Consider the following 18308-nt stretch of genomic DNA (forward strand, 5'->3'; position numbering starts at 1 on the left):
AAATGAAATAATATGTCAAATCGACATCCAACTAATAATATTGACTAACTTTTCAATCAAATTTGATGAAGCTTTAAAAATATTGACCAACTTTCAATCAAATTTGATGAACTTGACTTTCTCAAATATGGAAATAGTCTCTCAATTTTCATAACATATGAATAAATTAAAACTAGATAAAATTGTGTACATACCATTCAATTCATCAGACTTTTATATATATATATATATATATATAAAAAGATTATTGTTAGCATATTGCTTTGATTTAACATGTTTGAGAATTTTCTGCATTTTCTTAACAAACAAAAAAAATTGTATAAAACTCAATCAAAGTTTTCATCAAGTTGTTGAGAGTCAAAATAGTTCATCTCCTTGTGCAATTCAATATGTCTCCTTAATTTCTTAGTGTGGTAAAATGCAATAGACCCTACTTTATTTTAGAAGTAATACTAAGTTGATCTAAAGGAAGAAAAACATTATGATTATACGGAGCTAATATTTTAATTTTATATATCTTTTATTTAAGAATAACTTCAAGTGATAATAACAAGATTTTAAATTTAATATTTATATATATTTTATAACAAATTTTTTAACGTAACTACATTATTTGAGCAAAAACGGTATGGTTCGACTAAATTCGTATTTGAGATTCTAGCTTCACCCCTGATATTGAGGATTGACGAGGATAAATATGATTTCTCTAATATTATAGTATACGCTAGTTAGGAGACTTATGTGCGAGTTTTTCCTTAGCAGAAACGGATCTGCAGCAGCTACGGCTTGTATCACTGATCATCAGGAATCTTCACAAAAATGAATTGATGAATTTTCTTTGTCCACGACCTACATATCCTCATAAAATTCTAAGCATTTTCCCCTCTATAGATAGTTAACCCTAGCAATCTATTATAGTGGACAAAAAGTGACACACACTTTTTCTACGGCCTTAATGGTGCATTTATATATAAAGAGTTAGGATTAAGGAGAAGGACAAACTAACAAGCAAATTAGCACCTTTCTATTTTATGAGTGGATCCGATTCAATAGTTATTTTCAGCATTCATCTTTAATCAAAGATTTTCGACCGTTTAAATTTGAGGATGCAAAAAAATTCATGATAAACAAATTTTGACTTCCTCTTTGATGTGTCTTATGTGACAGACAATCAATTAATCGAGATCCCAATATAAATATTAATCTGGGATAAAAAATATATATCCTTTTGCATGTAATTAATCATAACATCACCACCCCTAAATTCACAGAACTTATTAAAACCTTTTGTATACGTCAGAAAGATTACTAATTTATTGTGAGTTAGGGAGTAAACTATATTGGACTTCTTCTATGCTCTATTAAGTATTTGATTTTTTTTAATTTTATTATAATCATCTTGAGAGAGTCAACAACTAATGCATAGTGTTATTAATGTGTATAAGATTTTTCTTACTTTTAAGCAACAATTAAGTGAACTGTTTTGATACTTAATTACATCATAATCATTATCAAATTTATGAACAATATTTTCCTTTACATAATATAATGTTTTATTTTTAAAAAAAATCCTGATCTATTTTGATAATTAGAAACATTGACTTAATATTTTGTTTATTTGCTTGTCTTATCATAAGTTTTTTCGAGTCACCATAAAAGGATAAACTTTTTTTTGGAAAAACAAAAAACTTAAAATCCTATACTACTAAAACATAATAATTAGTCCCTTAATTGTTCTTGCCTCTAAATCAATCCCTCCTGTGAAAATCCTATGGTCAAATAGTTTGTGAAATTTTGAAGAAGATAATGTCAATAGTAGTTTAGATTTAATCGCACGTTAGAAGTACTAATTTTAAGTTTACGTGAAATTCAAATTAGTGAACTTTAATGGGTCGTTCGTTAGATAGTAACTATTAATTTTTGTAAGTTAAATTTAAATTTTGTTTTTTATTTGTAACAAATAACACGCTGAATTTACTCATTGAATCTTCTATTCCTATATTAGATTGTCTACGTATGATCAAATAAATTTTCTAAGTGTTGGGACAAAAAAATAGATCAAAGAATATTCATGGTCATTACATAAAAAGTAACAAAGTTATAGGGCCAATTAATTAATAAAAACCATAGTATCACATATTATATAGTACTACTTATTTGATTTTTGGTTTAGTGTTATGTGGACCTATTTTAAAATATTCCCAATGCAACTTCAAATCAACTTCCTATTACCCAAAAAAAAAAACCAAAAAAATAATAATGAAATGAGACTATATATAATCCAAAGTAGAAGGGTATTATTTCCCAAAAAAAAAAAACAGCTAGAAATTTATTTCATGTAGAAATTGACCATTCAATATGCAAGTATTTTCCCTCTTTCTACCCCACTTCTTGAATTACAAGTTCACACATAACAATAATCCACTATATTCTATAAATTTTAATTAAAAATATATTATCATTCAATAAATACATTTATCAACACCAATTATTTATTTCTATAATATATACTATCGATTAATTATGATTAAGTAATAGATAATAAGAACGACAACAAGAAGAAGTGGGGTCTCAAAAAGTGAGTATATACAGGTCTTATTATTATTTTTTGCTGATAGAGAGACTGTTTTTGAAAGATCTGTACTCAATTATACCAAGTACAAAGAAGAAAAAATCAGTAGAAAAAAATAGCAAGTAACGAGGAGCGGTGCAAAATCTATAAAAAAATAATAAAAATAACAAAGTAATGTGATAATCGATGCACAATAAATACTATATATATATATATATATATATATAAGATATGGTGTGAAAATAAGTTCCTTAATACTATATTATTGTCATTATTAGTCATCATTAAATATGTCAAATCTACCAAAACTAAAAATAAATTAAGAAAATCTCCTTTAAAAAATGACTAATAAGCTCTACAAATCAATTTTTTCCATTTCATAGCTTCACCTGCTTAGTTTCCTTATGTGAACATACAGAGAGATTTGAATTTTCTCCGTTGATTCTCTTACTTCAATCAATTATTTGAGCTTGAAATTATCTCACAAACCCAAAAACTTATGTTTTTTTCTCATAATTTTCCCTGAAGATCAGCACTGATTTACCCAGTCAACTCAACAACCAACCCCAACCCAGCAAGGATTTGCCAAATCATTGCTATTTTTCCAACTGGGTCTCTCTTTATTTGATTAAAGATTCCATTTTTCCAACTGGGTGTCTCTTTCAATTTGATCGAAAATTCCTTTTTTGCCCCAATTTGGTTAAAGAATCCATTTTGTGTATATGGTTCATCAGAAAGAGGACTTAATTAACCACTTGATGGAATTAATCGACGTTGTTTCTGGTTTGCCGGAGTGTCGGTCGGTGTGTAAGAGGATGTACAGTAATTTGGTGAGAAGGGTGAAGCTTTTGAGTCCTTTAGTTGAAGATTTGAAAGATAGTGATGGTGTTGAGGTTGGAGATGATGTTGTTCATGGGCTTGAGTTGTTGAGACTTGCTCTTAGTTCAGCTTTGGAGCTTCTCAAATCTATAAATGAAGGCAGTAAGATTCTTCAGGTATTGTTTTGCTAGTTTAATCTCTCTTGACTTTTGATTTAGTTTTTGTCGCTCTTACATGATTTATGCCAATTGTTGTTCAGCATACTTTTGTTATTGCTTTGATTTGTTTTTCCTTGAGCCCAGGGTATACCGGAAACAACTCTGAGGTAGGGGTAAGGTTTTCGTACACTCAAGCCTCCCCACACCCCTACTTTGTGGAAATACACTGTGTATGTTGTTGGGAGTAATCAATGTTGGGTTTAGGAGCAATCAGTTCTCTATCGAGCTTTAGGGGTTAGGTCTGCATACACTCTATCCTCCCCGACCTCTAATGCGTGGGACTACACTGTGTATGTTGTTGTTGTTTCTTAGATTTTTGGGTGTAGGAGTAATCAGTTCTGTATCGAGCTTTATGGATAAGGTGTGCGTACAATCTGTCCTCCCTAGACCTCCACTTGTGGGACTACACTATATGTTCTGCTGATTTTTAGGTTGATGGAAAGATCATGTGATATTCAACTTTTCTTTTCCTCTGTTATGAAATTTATATAGCTTAGTTGGAAACGAGCTATTTAGCAGAAATCACATTAAGTACTCTAAGAGGCAGGAAAATCTAGAATGAATATAACTTTTGTTTCTCTGAGATGTGGAATCTGCACCAAGTTGCCTTTTTTAAGATAGATATATACCTGATCTGTACTTCATTGAGGGGTCAAATGAATCTTATGTGGTTGCTCTTTGCTCGAGCTTTACACACTGCACGGAGGATGACTTTTGCACGGTATCATCAAGCTCGTTGTGTCTCTGTGCTGAAAATTATCATCATGAATGACATTTTCTCTTTTCTTCATCTTTACTAAGGTTACTTGTGTTTTTCGTCTCGCAGGCTTTACAGATTGAAAACATATCATTAAGGTTCCTAAATGTAACAGAGCAAATTGAAGATGCACTAAGCTACATTCCTTACAATAAGCTTGATTTATCTGAGGAAGTTCGAGAACAAGTATGTCATCCTTCTAGCAGTCCTTTTAATGGTTATGCCTGATGTTCATTCTCATTTACTGAAAATCCTTACATTGTTTGGTTTTATATAGATTGAACTTGTGCATGCTCAATTTAAAAGAGCCAAAGGAAAGATGGAGTCACCTGATGAGCAACTTGAAAAGGATTTAGCTATGGCACAAAGGGAACAATATCCTGACCCCATGATTTTCAAACGGTTGTCTGAGAAGCTGCATCTCATGACCATAAATGATCTAAAGAAGGAGTCGCTTGCCATCCATGACATGGTCATTTCTAGTGGTGGAGATCCCGAAGAGTGTTTTGAAACAATAGCATACCTCCTAAGAAAGCTAAAGGACTGTGCAATGACGGAGAATCCTGAAATGGATGCCCTCGAGGGTGACAAGAGTTTGATTAAGCACAGATCTCCCGTCATTCCAGATGACTTCCGCTGTCCAATATCACTTGAGTTGATGAAAGATCCTGTTATTGTATCTACCGGACAAGTTAGTGTCTTTGTTTTCTTGATAGTTAGTTTTACCTTGATGTATTATAGGATTAAATCAATTGCTACTCGTATTACTGGCTTAGATTAATTGCTGTCTGCTATTTTTTTTCGTGTGCAGACCTATGAAAGGTCGTGCATCCAAAAATGGCTGGATGCAGGACACAAGACCTGCCCTAAGACTCAGCAGACACTATTGCACACTGCGTTGACTCCAAACTACGTTTTGAAGAGCCTGATCTCCTTGTGGTGTGAGAATAATGGTGTTGAGCTGCCTAAAAGCCAAGGAACTTGTAGGAATAAAAGATCTGGAGCTGGTGGTTCGGACTGTGATCGTGCTGCTATTGATGCGTTGTTACAGAAACTTGCTAATGGTAATCCGGAGCAACAAAGAGCAGCTGCTGGTGAGCTCCGTTTGCTGGCAAAAAGAAATGCTGATAACAGAGTCTGCATTGCTGGAGCCGGGGCAATTCCTCTACTTGTTGAACTTCTATCATCATCAGATTCTCGTACTCAGGAGCATGCTGTCACCGCACTTCTTAACCTATCTATAAATGAAGGTAACAAGGGGACTATCGTAAATGCTGGTGCTATACCTGATATAGTAGATGTACTAAGAAATGGAAGCATGGAAGCAAGGGAAAATGCAGCCGCTACCCTTTTCAGTTTATCAGTAGTTGATGAAAACAAAGTGGCAATAGGAGCAGCCGGTGCTATACCAGCGCTTATTGATTTGCTCTGTCAAGGAACTCCAAGGGGAAAGAAGGATGCTGCCACTGCTATATTCAACCTCTCAATCTATCAAGGAAACAAGGTGAGGGCAGTACGGGCAGGAATTGTGCCACCACTGGTGAGATTGCTCAAGGATCCCGGGGGTGGAATGATGGATGAAGCACTTGCTATATTGGCAATACTTGCAAGTCATCAGGAGGGTAAGGCAGCTATTAGTCAATCTGAGCCAATCCCCGTCTTAGTCGAGGTAATAAGAACAGGTTCTCCTCGGAACCGAGAAAATGCTGCAGCTATTCTGTGGTCTCTGTGTACAGGTGACGTACAGAGCTTAAAGATCGCTAGGGATCTTGGAGCAGAAGAGGTACTGAAGGAACTGTCGGAGAATGGCACAGATAGAGCTAAAAGGAAAGCCGGAAGTGTTTTGGAACTTCTCCAGCGAGTCGATCCAGTTGAATCATGACACCAGATTAAGCTGTTGTGAGACTTTCTTTTGCAGCTTTCAAGAGGAATTTTGTAGAATGTGTGAATCTTGAAGGATTCATTCTACCTGACAACTTCATTCTAAGGCGCTTCTGACACGCGGACGAGAAAGATCCCTTATAAAGTCAGCAATTTTTTTCTCTATAGGTATATTTTTCACTTATTTTTGACAGTTTGGTCCAGAGGCAAAGGCTTGTTTTTCAAATCAGTGTTTATAGCTGTATAATGTTGTTTATACTTTCCTTTTAGTGTTTGATTATGGAAGCAATGTCACTTCCACTTTTGATGATGAAATGAAGAAAAAACTTTGTTGTTCTTAAGGATCGTTTGGCAGAAGGTATTTCCTTAGCAACCTAAATGGTAGAGTAGTGTGTAACTCTTGTAATGGATTGAACACTAAATGGTCGTTTGGTAGAGTGTATAAAAATAATACTGCATAATTTCTGAAAAAATTGGTTGCTTATAAAAATATCCTTCACATGCTTTAGCTTTGTACACTTTCAAGGGGCAACTGTGTCTTTAATTATGCTAATGCATGCATTAATAACTTTGATATTGCTAATATCATGATTTACACTATGATGTATTAGTTGTATATATGATTTACAATTTATTTGTTTGATGAAACACTCTCCAAAAGCTAGCAATAATAATAACTGATGTAATGTTATTGAGGTGGTTGTTGATAATAGTAGTTGATGTTGATGGTGATAGTTAGTCATATTGACGATCCGTGAAGATGTTTGTCGATGATAGCTGTACTATGTTACGGACTTACGGTGGCTATTAATTTTTGATTATGGGATGATGATTATGCAATGAATATAATACTTGCAACAACAATAATTCAGTGAAATTTTACAACGTGGGGTCTGGAGAGGGTAAAGTGTATGCAGATCTTACTTCTACCAAAGTAGGACGGCTGTTTTCGAGAGATCCTCGGCTCAAAGAGGTCAAATAAGGCTAAGAAGTTCAAAGCGATATGGAAAAGCAAATAACGAATAATGCAAATAACCAAAGCGACACAGATAAAATAGAATGAATATAATACTTAATAGATAGAATAATTATAAAAGGTCATCTTTGTTGGAAGTACATCCCGATAATTTTAAAACTTTAATACTAAATCCAAATAAATCAAACACATATATTATGAGAAAGTAATTGATTATGTATAACAAAAAGCAAACACATTCACTGAATTAAAATGTGAACAATTTAGATTCAGATTTTCATTCAATGGAAACATAAAAAATCAAAAAGTTCAGTCAGGATTACATATTTTCAAAAAAAATCCATCCACCACACATAAAACTTTGTTTTATTTTTTATATAAAAAAAAGAGTAAAATGAAGCAAATTGAAAAGTACAAATTTGAGTCATACAAGGAATTGAAGGATCACAAGATACTTGAGTTAGGGGGGCGGAAAGGCATTGATTAAAATTATGAGGTTGAAAATAGAGTACTAAAAAGTAAAGGTGTACATAAATCTGAGAAAATCGAATTATCAAATTGAATCAGAATTTATCATAATGAAATTTCATTCACCATATCGAATTAAATTTTAGAAATTTAATATACAATATCTACCTTTAATTATCGAAGATCAAATTATTTAGATTTATAATTTAATAAAGGGAAAAAGCTCAAATATGCCATTGAATTTTGAGGAAAAAAAAGTCTGGTTCATTTATGTCATTGCCGTTTGAGAAAATGCTCATTTATGCCATTATTTTTTAACTCTAATTTAGCAAAACCACCCAAACAATTTTTAACACTTTTCTATTGTAGTTTTGAATCAAATATACCTTCATATTCTTCGGGAACACCAAGAACTCCAAATTTTCAACTTCTTCAATTTTTCACAAAATCACCTCAAACTTCAATAGTGATATACCTTTGAGCTAGATATCAAAACTCAATATCTTTTAAACTCGAATTCAACCTAACCCAACAAGACACACTTAAAATTTCTTCAAAATTTTAAAATTTTAACTTTCTTTAATAGTAGATTTTTTTCCATAACTCTAAATCACTTGAAAATTTGCATATAAATATAGTGAACTTTAACATAGTTTTTGTTGAATCTATATTCAAAATTTTAAATAATTTGGACTTGTGGCAAAATTTCGATTGCATATTCGAACCTTCTTTAATAAATACTCAATCGAATACCGAACGTCGCCCCGCTTTAAAAAAAAGTAGTGGGTGTGCGTGTCACGAGCCCATGCTTTTCTGCGCGGCAGCCGTGGAGAATGTTGACCCATTACTGCTCCATCCTCCTCCAATAATTTAGCTTTAAATTACTTTTATGTCCTTATTATACCATATAATGACAAAATTGGTCAATCTTGGAGAATATTTGTTAGTTTTCCTAATTTAACATTATCATATATAGCAATAAAACCTATATTTAGAAGTAAAGTAAGATAATGGAAAGGATGCCAAGCTTATGGAATTTATATTTTCTAAAAAAAAATAATTATTTTTGAGTAGTAGTATATATGAAGAATGCACCTTTTTTCTTGACAATATACATTTTTTTCAAAATAAAACGATAAGAAAAACCTAATCAATTATGCTATTATATATATTTCAATAAATTACTTACAAATATACATGATAACAAATTTAATAGACATAATAAGTAAAATTTGTAATTGGACTTAATATATACTAGTTAAATAGGATTTACAAGTTCACTTATAACATTTAGCATAAGAAAATAAAAGACACTAGAAAATTTATCAATTAATAAAAAATATATAGTGATCGTATAAATTCTTTTTTATATAATCAAATTATTTATAAAGTAAATTACATATAAAATTAATTGATAAAATGGTAAAGTTAATAATCATATATTATCTCAAATTAAACTATAATCAAACATCTTTATAATAATATCATTTGTCTAATTTTTTTTTATTGCTATAGCAAAATAATTATAGTATTGATAATATATGGAATGAATCTTTACATTACCAAAAATTATGAAATTTTACACAGAAGGGCATTTTAGTCATTTAAGAGGGCACACATACCATTTTTCGATTCCCAATGCAACTTTTTTAAAAGTACAAAACGATTCAATCTTCAAAATCTCATTACCTCCATCTTCGGGTTCTTCTACCTATACACCACCATATGACCACCACTATTCGCCTCCGTCGTCTCGGCGCGATCGCCGCCGTAGCCGGCGGAGCATACACAATTGTGCGGCAGCCTTCATTCTCATCAAACGACCGCGGCGACAAGTCCACCGCACTCGACACTTTTCGCCGGAAAATTGCTGATCCTTTCGCCGTCGTACCACCACGAGAAACTCAGGAAGCGGCTCTGATCGGATCTAGTTTGGTTAATCCTCTTGATATTCTTGTTGTTGGCGGCGGTGCCACGGGATGCGGTGTTGCTCTTGATGCTGCGACGCGTGGGCTTCGAGTTGGACTGGTTGAGCGAGAGGATTTTGCATCTGGCACTTCTTCAAGGTCTACTAAGCTAATTCATGGAGGTTAGTTAGCGTTTAAATTTTTCATCAACTTTGTTACGTACATTCACGAGATTGTATAACAGGTGGTCTTGGTTACTAGCCTCAAGTTAATTCAAAGCGTTGAAGTAAAAGGATGATCACAGTCAGCTGTGAAAACAGTCGAATTACGAGGAATCCGTTTATGGATATAGAGGATTCATATAGTTGATCAAAACTGATTTGTGATTGAGGTGCAGTTACCGATTGATGCGAGTACTAATATCCTATATGATGTCTGCAATAGCTATTGGAATTTTTGCTGATACATAGTATTTTTGTGTTAATAATAAGTAATAAAAGTGGATTCAAGCTGAGGGATGAGGTAAAACTTAGAAACTTTTTTGAAAAAACTGGTGTCTAAGGATTAAAATGAGGATAATGGCTAGTTTTGTTTAGTTTGAATTTCTTAAAAATAAAAGTAGGGCAAAAATTGTCTTTTCGATAATAAGATATTAAAAGGGATTGAGGAGTGTGGAGCATTATTTTCCCTTTTATGAAAGTGGACATAGTTTCAGGACAACTTAATATATAAGATGGAATTTTAAAATTGGGAATCTTGTAGTATCATTATAATAGGCAAGCAGCATTAGTTTTGGGACACATATTTATGCAGTGTTACCCTATGTATGCTTGTTTGTGGCACTAATAACAAGTTCAAAATGAAATCTTTAAATTGATTTTGTCTGGTTTACGAAAACTCTCCTTAAGAATCTTTTTCTCTATGTTTCTAAAAACTCTGGGAGCTAACGTTGATGATGAGGGATCTTGATGTTAGGAACCTTGTTACTCAAGGCATCTATTTTTGTGCGTGACTGAGTTGGCAATATCTAGGCAAATTCGGATTAAAGAGAAAGGCCTTGTGAGAAAATTATTACAGTAATATCCAACTGAATTTGTTTTGTAATGTTGATTTTGGAACTCGGATACACATGCATCTCTCATCAACAGGCTACATGAGGAGGGATTAGAAAGAAGAGTCAAGACTCTTTTCAAATGACACTGCTTGGTATAAGATTCTTCAAACATTTATCGCAGCCGCAGGAAAATATCTGTAAAACCTTTGCAATAGGCGCTTTGTCTCCACACAATTTTTCATTAGTCATTAGCCATTAGCCATTAGCCCTTCAGAAGTCCTAACACTACCAGATTAATAGGTCTGCATCGCGACCAGGGAATTGGGAAAAGGCAAAAAAAATGAAGAAAGTTAAGATTCTCTCATGAAATTATCTTATTTTGTCTTCTATAAGACCACTCCTAAGATTTCAATGCTATAGCCAGTGAGTGCTCGACGGGCTAAATCTTTATTCTGTATACTACCTTAGATGCTTAGTGGTTGAGAATGGAGTTTACTTGACCCTTCAGATAATGTGAATAGCTGCACTGAGAAATTTTAGAGGGTCTTTTGATTTCTTCATTGAGGCACCTCTTAATTAATACTCCCTCCGTTTCAATTGTTTGTCTTACCTTCCTTTTTAGTCTGTTTAAAAGAGAATGCCTCTTTCCATTTTTGGCTAACTCTTTAATTCTAATTTTTCATGTGGCATGTTTAAGACCATAGGATTAAAGGGAATTTTGGTAAATTCTACGTATCTTTAAATTTTAATTTAAGACTACAAGATTCAAAAGTCTTCTTTACTTTCTTAAACTGTGTGCCTAGTCAAAACATACAATCAAATTGAAACGGAGGGAGTAGTTAGATATTCTAATGAAGTTTTCCTTCATTTGTCATAGCTATCTTCTTATATCTAAGATGTGCAAACTGCTTATACTAAGATCCATGTTTCAGGAGTTCGCTATTTGGAGAAAGCAGTTTTCAACTTAGATTATGGGCAGTTAAATCTAGTTTTCCATGCCCTTGAGGAGCGTAAACAGGTCATTGACAATGCTCCACACCTTTGTCATGCTTTACCGTGCATGACTCCTTGCTTTGATTGGTTTGACGCGATCTACTACTGGGCCGGCCTGAAAATGTATGATTTGGTCGCAGGGCGACACCTACTGCATTTGTCTAGGTATTATTCTGCACAAGAGTCTGTTGAATTGTTTCCTACCCTTGCACGGAATGGTAAAGATAAAACTCTGAAGGGAACTGTGGTATATTATGATGGACAAATGAACGACTCACGCCTCAATGTTGCATTAGCATGCTCTGCTGCTTTGGCTGGTGCAGCTGTGCTTAACCATGCAGAAGTTGTATCCCTTCTCAAAGATGAGGGTGATGGTAGAATAATTGGTGCACGTATTCAGAATAAGTTGTCAGGTACTTCATGAATTTTATTGTAGAATTTGTTTTCCTACTCAGTTCCATGGTTATAGTTAGCTTGTAAACCTGGTTGAAGGATTAAGGTTGATAAATATAGTTTCAATATCTATTTGTGGAAAAAAAAACTATAGTTTCACTGTGCATAAAGCAATAAATATTTGAATAGGTTAGGTGCTGACACTTCAGCTTCCCATTAGAGTAGATTTATAGTTAAACATGGCAGAAAGTTACTCAAGACGACAAAAAGGGGACGGGTGACCATAAAAGATATCATGTGTGGTATCACTTGTACCTATAAGTCCCATTATATATCTCCATGTATGTACAATTATCTATTATGCTTATCTTTGAACCTTTGTCATTTTTTGGAAATGTTTGTCAGTGACATGCGGGATCACCGTGATGCTATTGATCTCTTCTTTCTCCTGTGGTCTAAGTGTAGTGATTTCTGAGGTTTCAAAAAATTTGAACTTTCTCTTAAAATATTTTTGTTGAGGTCCACGGGTGGATTCATGAGTGAAGAGGCTGCTCTAGTATCAAAGATTGGTAATTAATTACCAACCACATAACCTGATGCTTGGGACATAATTTTTACAAGTTGATTGGCTTAGAGTTATCATGTTTCAAAAGATGTATCTGGTCATATCTTCATGGGATATTGAATGTTCTTGCCATAGTTTCGTGGAGTCAAAATATTTATGTGTAGAGATGTAATTGACAAACATTTCCAAAATTGGCATAAATCTTTTAGAGTTGTGGGAATATCAACTTTAAACAAGCATTGATCCAACAAAGGCAAGTCACTCTGGCATGAATCTCTGTTCATCTTTTAGACAAGTAGAAATGCTTTTAGTACTATTTATTAATTTCACTTTTAATGGTTTGCTCCTTTTGTTCGTGTTCACTCATCTGCCTTTAAGTTCTCACTCTTTTTTTGACAGGAAAAGAGTTTGATGCATATGCAAAAGTTGTTGTTAACGCTGCTGGGCCTTTTTGTGATTCTGTACGGACGTTGGCTGATAAAGATGCAAAACCCATGATTTGTCCCAGTAGTGGTGTACATATTGTACTTCCTGATTACTATTCTCCAGACGGAATGGGCTTGATTGTCCCTAAAACTAAGGATGGCCGAGTGGTCTTTATGCTTCCATGGTTGGGTAGAACAGTAGCTGGTACCACTGATTCAAACACCAGCATAACGATGCTGCCAGAACCTCATGAGAATGAGATCGAATTCATTTTGGATGCCATCTCTGATTATCTTAATATTAAGGTGTGTTGATTACGGTGAACTCATAGAAATCTTGATTTTTATTTCCTTCTCTTAATATCATAGAGTGCCTCTAGTATAAATCCCCGTAAGTCAAATATTCATATAATTATTGTTCTTCTTTAGGCATCTGGAACAAAAGTCTAGGTTGTGACATCTTTTTGCCTCTTGATCTCTGTTTTGGCTTGATATTCAATTCAAATGTTACTTTCCTGATAGCATATTTCTCTATCACTTTCGCAGAGCTAACTATTAGCCCATAATTGGTTTTCATGCTTTTTCATTGAACGGAGTCAATGTAACGAAGCTGAAATTTCTTGTTTTTGGATGAAGGTGAAATTTATTAAGCTATTCCAGTAAATGACTAGGAGATATTCAATACGTTATCTTTCAGCCATTTAGTGGCTTACAGGTTATATCTTGGATTTTTGACTAAACAATCAGTTAAGCCAGAGTTTGATGTAAATTGTTCTTATAAAAACAGTCAAGAGTTTGATGTATATTGTATTAAATCCAAGAATAGATCATGGACCATTTCCCATAAGGGGTCTCGTATTGCATCACTGCTATCCAGCATGTTCACTGTAGACTTTTTTTACTTTACACATTTGAAGTAGATTATGTAATAAAAGGGCAGCCCGGTGCACTTAAGCTCCCGCTATGCGCAGGGTCCGGGGAAAATCTTCTTGTCATCTAAACTATATTTCAGAAAGAATTACTTGCCAAATTCATATTTGATAAAACAATATATCTGCTCTTTCTTATGTGAGGCAAATTGTTAATCTCTCAAGTAGATTGCAGTACTACTGTGAGATGGTAGTAGTACTACCGCTGTGGTCGAACTGCACTTATTCATCTGGTGAAGCATGTCAACTTCCTACAGTGGATGATGGTGTCTCTTGATTTTATTGTTTGATTCCAAAACTTCTTCATGGAAGCGGAGCTTTAAGTCCCTTGGAGTAATGTGTAGGCTTGTGGTTCATATTTTTTTCTGTTAAAAGATTGTATTGACAGAATGAGGAAAACTTAGTGAATAATATCAACAACTCCATTGATATAGTAGCCTACAAATTGTGTGAGGACCATAAATTTTAAAAGGAAAATGTTTGACCCTAGGAAAATATTGAGAGAGATGGGGTGGAGAAAGGTCAAAGTAAAAAAAGAGAGAAGAAAAAGGCCTTCGTGAATAACATGAATTTAAAAGGCATATCATGAATTTCTTGGCAGTTAGAACACTCCATCCTTTTTATCGTGAGTCATAGGAGCTTCTCTTGTTAGTAGTTTTGTATGTGGTGACACTCTTGATGGTGAGGGGGATAAATTTCCTACGTACACAGTTATGCTCGATACTTGAATCTAAATTTCTCAGTAGCTTATGATATTATCCTCTGTTTGAGCTTCTTGTTTAGTGAGCAGCATCAAAGTTGTCAATGCAATGTTCATGTTTTGTGATACACAGATATTCCTATAACAGTTTACTTATTTTTCATTAAGTATTTGTAAGATGGCTAGATCCTGTATTTTAATCTTTAGTTACCCTATTTTCATGAAGGCAACCAAAACTCCAGTTTAAACAGTTTTTTCTTGTCTTATGTGTCACTATAGTGTCCTCCTTGCTTATGGAGAATAATGATGTTAGATTTCAAATTTAGGTACGGCGTACTGATGTCCTGTCTGCTTGGAGTGGTATCCGCCCTTTAGCAATTGATCCCAAGGCAAAGAGTACGGCGAGCATCTCCAGAGATCATGTTGTCACTGAAGATCATCCTGGCTTGGTAACAATTACTGGTGGAAAATGGACTACGTATAGAAGGTAACTTATAATATCTGAACTAATGGTTGTACTGCTAGCTGTCTTGTGATATGAAGATCCATTTCAATATGGAAAAGAGGCCTGTTTGTTTAGAAAGCAGCCCCAAGTTGTTTTAGTAGTGGTGCAGTTCTGTTGAAAATGGAAAGAAGCTTAGGCTACTTTTTATAAAAGAACCAGAGAGGGTGCTTTTTGGTCCAGAAACAGTGCGTCAACCTTTTTTCTTTTGGGCGTCCTTTTCATCTCTTGCAAATTGCAATATGAACCATAGTCTTTTCTCCTCTAAACTCAGAATTTTGTTTCTTTTCTTCAATAAAATACACTACTAGAAGATACATTTTGTGACATTGAAAGATGTTTAGTGGGTTTAATAAACTTTTTATTGAATATAATAGTTTTTACAACTTGTTGTGAATTGTAAAATCAATGATATCAATTTGATTTTTATATAAAAAATTTCACTCATATGAAAGCCTCAAAAAATGTTTTCTAGGTATAATTATACTTTCTAAAAGACAAAACGAAAAGCATTTTCCGGAAAACTGAATCTGAACACAACTGTTTTCTGGAAAAAAGCAAATAAAATCCATTTATTGCAAACGAAAAAAAAGTTCTAAATCCAAATGCAATTTTGAATGGAACATCTCCTAATCTTTCTCTTCAAGGAAGACTGACTAGGCTAGCTGTTTGTGGTCTTTCATACTTTTTTTATCTTAGGAGCTTTCCTTTAAACAACTTAACACATAGGTCAATGTGCAAGGTTGTCAGGTTAAAGTCAGTCCAAGATCTGGTTATCTTGTGTATATCTCCAGAATTTTTTGGTCTCCTTTATTAAGATTTTAATGTTTTAACCCATTTCAGCATGGCAGAAGATGCGGTTGATGCGGCTATAAAATCTGGAAAATTGAACCCAGCGAATAAATGCTTGACATACAACCTACAACTTATAGGTGCAGATGGATGGGATCCTGCATCTTTTACGGTGCTTGCTCAACAATATGTCCGCATGAAAAGGTCACATGCAGGGAAGGTTGTTCCAGGAGCAATGGATACAGCTGCTGCTAAACATCTATCTCATGCATATGGTGCGTTGGCTGAACGGGTGGCTGCTATTGCGCAGGTTCACTTTCTTCTTGGTTCCAATTGTTCCTTTTTCTTCTGGTTCTTGGCCTATATGTCTTTATACTAACCTTAATTCATTTTATGTCAAGTACTTCTTAAGGTAGTTCATTGTAATACAATCTATTCTATAATACATGAAGAGGACAAAAATAATCATAGAAAGGTGTTTGGCAGAACATGCTTGCTGACCTAGACACTTGTTTAAAGTGGTTTTTGCAGTTTCTGGTATCTGCACAAGTTTCTTCTTTCTTTTTTTTTTTTGCTTATTTGTTGTAGATTGCATGAAAACGTCAGGTCTAAGGTTTCTGGGAATCAATAAAGAACCAAGTATTTCTATTGTCATTGACTGATATTTATGGGTCTCCAAGCTTTGAATAGAATCAGGGATGTGTCTATTCATGACTGTAGATTTGAGGAGGAATATCTGTCCCTCTGAACTTGAAATTCATTAGTTTTTGAGGAGCATATCAACTTTGAATTAACATACATTCTCATTAACACTTGCATGTGGAGTAAATTTTGATTTTTGATACAAGCTTCCTATGTTATGAAAGAGTCATAGTAGTAACAGACTGGAGTAAGAACTTTTGCTGTTTGAGATGCCTGTACTGTCAATAGGAATCAGAACTTGTCGAATAGGATGCATGATAAATGCAAGATCGATTGACCATACTGGCTTAAAAACCCTACTCAATAATTTATCAAGCACATTTTGAAAATACTTTACGAAAATGTACATGAATTCACAGGCCCTCAATATGATTTCATCATCTTTCCAAGGTGAGTGTCATGGAAGATATTTTATAACCTTGAAAAAATAAATTCCCGAGAATTTGTTCATTTAAGGTGTTCCAAGAAGTTTGTGCAAATTACTTTTTCAAAAAACTGTTTTTTGATAATGTGCTTTGAGTGCTTCCCTTTACAAAATTGAGTGTGTTTCAAAAGAGAAGTTTTTTTCCTGCACTCGAAATGCTCAGAAATGTTCGAACACACTTTTTCTCTTTGCACAATTTATTGCCAGAAGAGTTTTTTCTAAGTACTTCATCCTAAAGTTGTTCAATCGGCTCCTTGATGTTTCACTTAAAAAGTCATTTAGTGAGGAAGCTATTTTCTGGGATTTTCATGTCTACTCCAGATTAATTTGATTGATATGAATTACAGAATGAAAATCTGGGAAAACGACTGGCTCATGGATACCCTTTCTTGGAAGCTGAGGTTGCATACTGTGCTAGGGAAGAATACTGTGAATCCGCTGTAGATTTTGTAGCTAGAAGATGTCGTCTTGCCTTCCTTGACACTGATGCTGCACAACGGGCACTGCCACGAATAATAGAGATACTGGCTGCAGAGCACAAATGGGACAAGTCTAGGCAGAAACAAGAACTTCGCAAGGGAAAGGAATTTTTAGAAACTTTCAAGTCATCAAAAAATGCGCAATTCCATGATGGGAAGCACTAGTAAGTTATTCAATCAAATACGAAACATGTTCTTTTAGAGTTGGATTTCCCGTTTCTGACATTTACCTCCATCATTGTTCTAGGTTCATAAAGCTGTATATCAATCTTCAATTCGCGGAGTTCTGCTTTTACATTCTTCCATGTTAACTGACAGCTCTTGTTACGAAGAGTGACGGAAATACTACACATACCTTTTTCCTGTATTCATTATATATGGATTAAAGCTGCAGAATGACTTATTTTATCAAAGCTTCTAAGTTTCTTAGAGATAGTTCATTTTTTCTTTGGGTCAGTTGCAAAGATCATTTCTCTTGATCGTCCTATAATTATTGGATTATGGCTAGGGCGGGAAATTTGCCCCCTCTGATGTAATAATTACTAATTTGATTAAGTATCAATCAATGTTATTTCTTCAGACCTCAACTTGTTTGAGACTGAGCCGCCTCTGAGGCCTAGTTATTCTTCCTCTACTCTGTTACTCTGTGGTCTTCAACTTTCATGCATACGGAGGGAACTCCAATATTGTTGATTCATTGGTTTACAATGGTGTGGGAGTTTTAATTTTATTTATTTATTTATTCTCTCCAT

General features: G+C 34.1%; 2 protein-coding genes across 3 annotated transcripts; both read left to right on the top strand.

Annotated features, from left to right (window-relative positions):
• Positions 1–2921: 2921 nt before the first annotated feature.
• Positions 2922–6588, top strand: LOC129899101 (U-box domain-containing protein 14). Its single transcript, XM_055973913.1, has 4 exons — positions 2922–3567; positions 4436–4552; positions 4644–5057; positions 5178–6588. Exons 1-4 carry the CDS (start codon positions 3295–3297, stop codon positions 6246–6248), a joined length of 1875 nt encoding a protein of 624 aa, XP_055829888.1. The 5' UTR covers positions 2922–3294; the 3' UTR covers positions 6249–6588.
• A 2763-nt stretch (positions 6589–9351) lies between these two features.
• Positions 9352–18143, top strand: LOC129899108 (glycerol-3-phosphate dehydrogenase SDP6, mitochondrial). 2 transcript variants are annotated; one of them, XM_055973927.1, is made up of 7 exons: positions 9352–9780; positions 11585–12058; positions 13003–13334; positions 14984–15144; positions 16003–16261; positions 17425–17720; positions 17804–18143. In XM_055973927.1, coding segments are annotated over exons 1-7 (1887 nt in total). In that variant the 5' UTR covers positions 9352–9416; the 3' UTR covers positions 17805–18143. The 2 variants fall into 2 exon arrangements, with proteins under 2 accessions (XP_055829902.1, XP_055829910.1); XM_055973935.1 differs by lacking the exon at positions 17804–18143 and having other exon boundaries at positions 17425–17721.
• Positions 18144–18308: the final 165 nt, after the last annotated feature.

This window comes from Solanum dulcamara, chromosome 1 (genome assembly GCF_947179165.1).
Source record: "Solanum dulcamara chromosome 1, daSolDulc1.2, whole genome shotgun sequence".
Taxonomy (NCBI): Eukaryota; Viridiplantae; Streptophyta; class Magnoliopsida; order Solanales; family Solanaceae; genus Solanum; species Solanum dulcamara.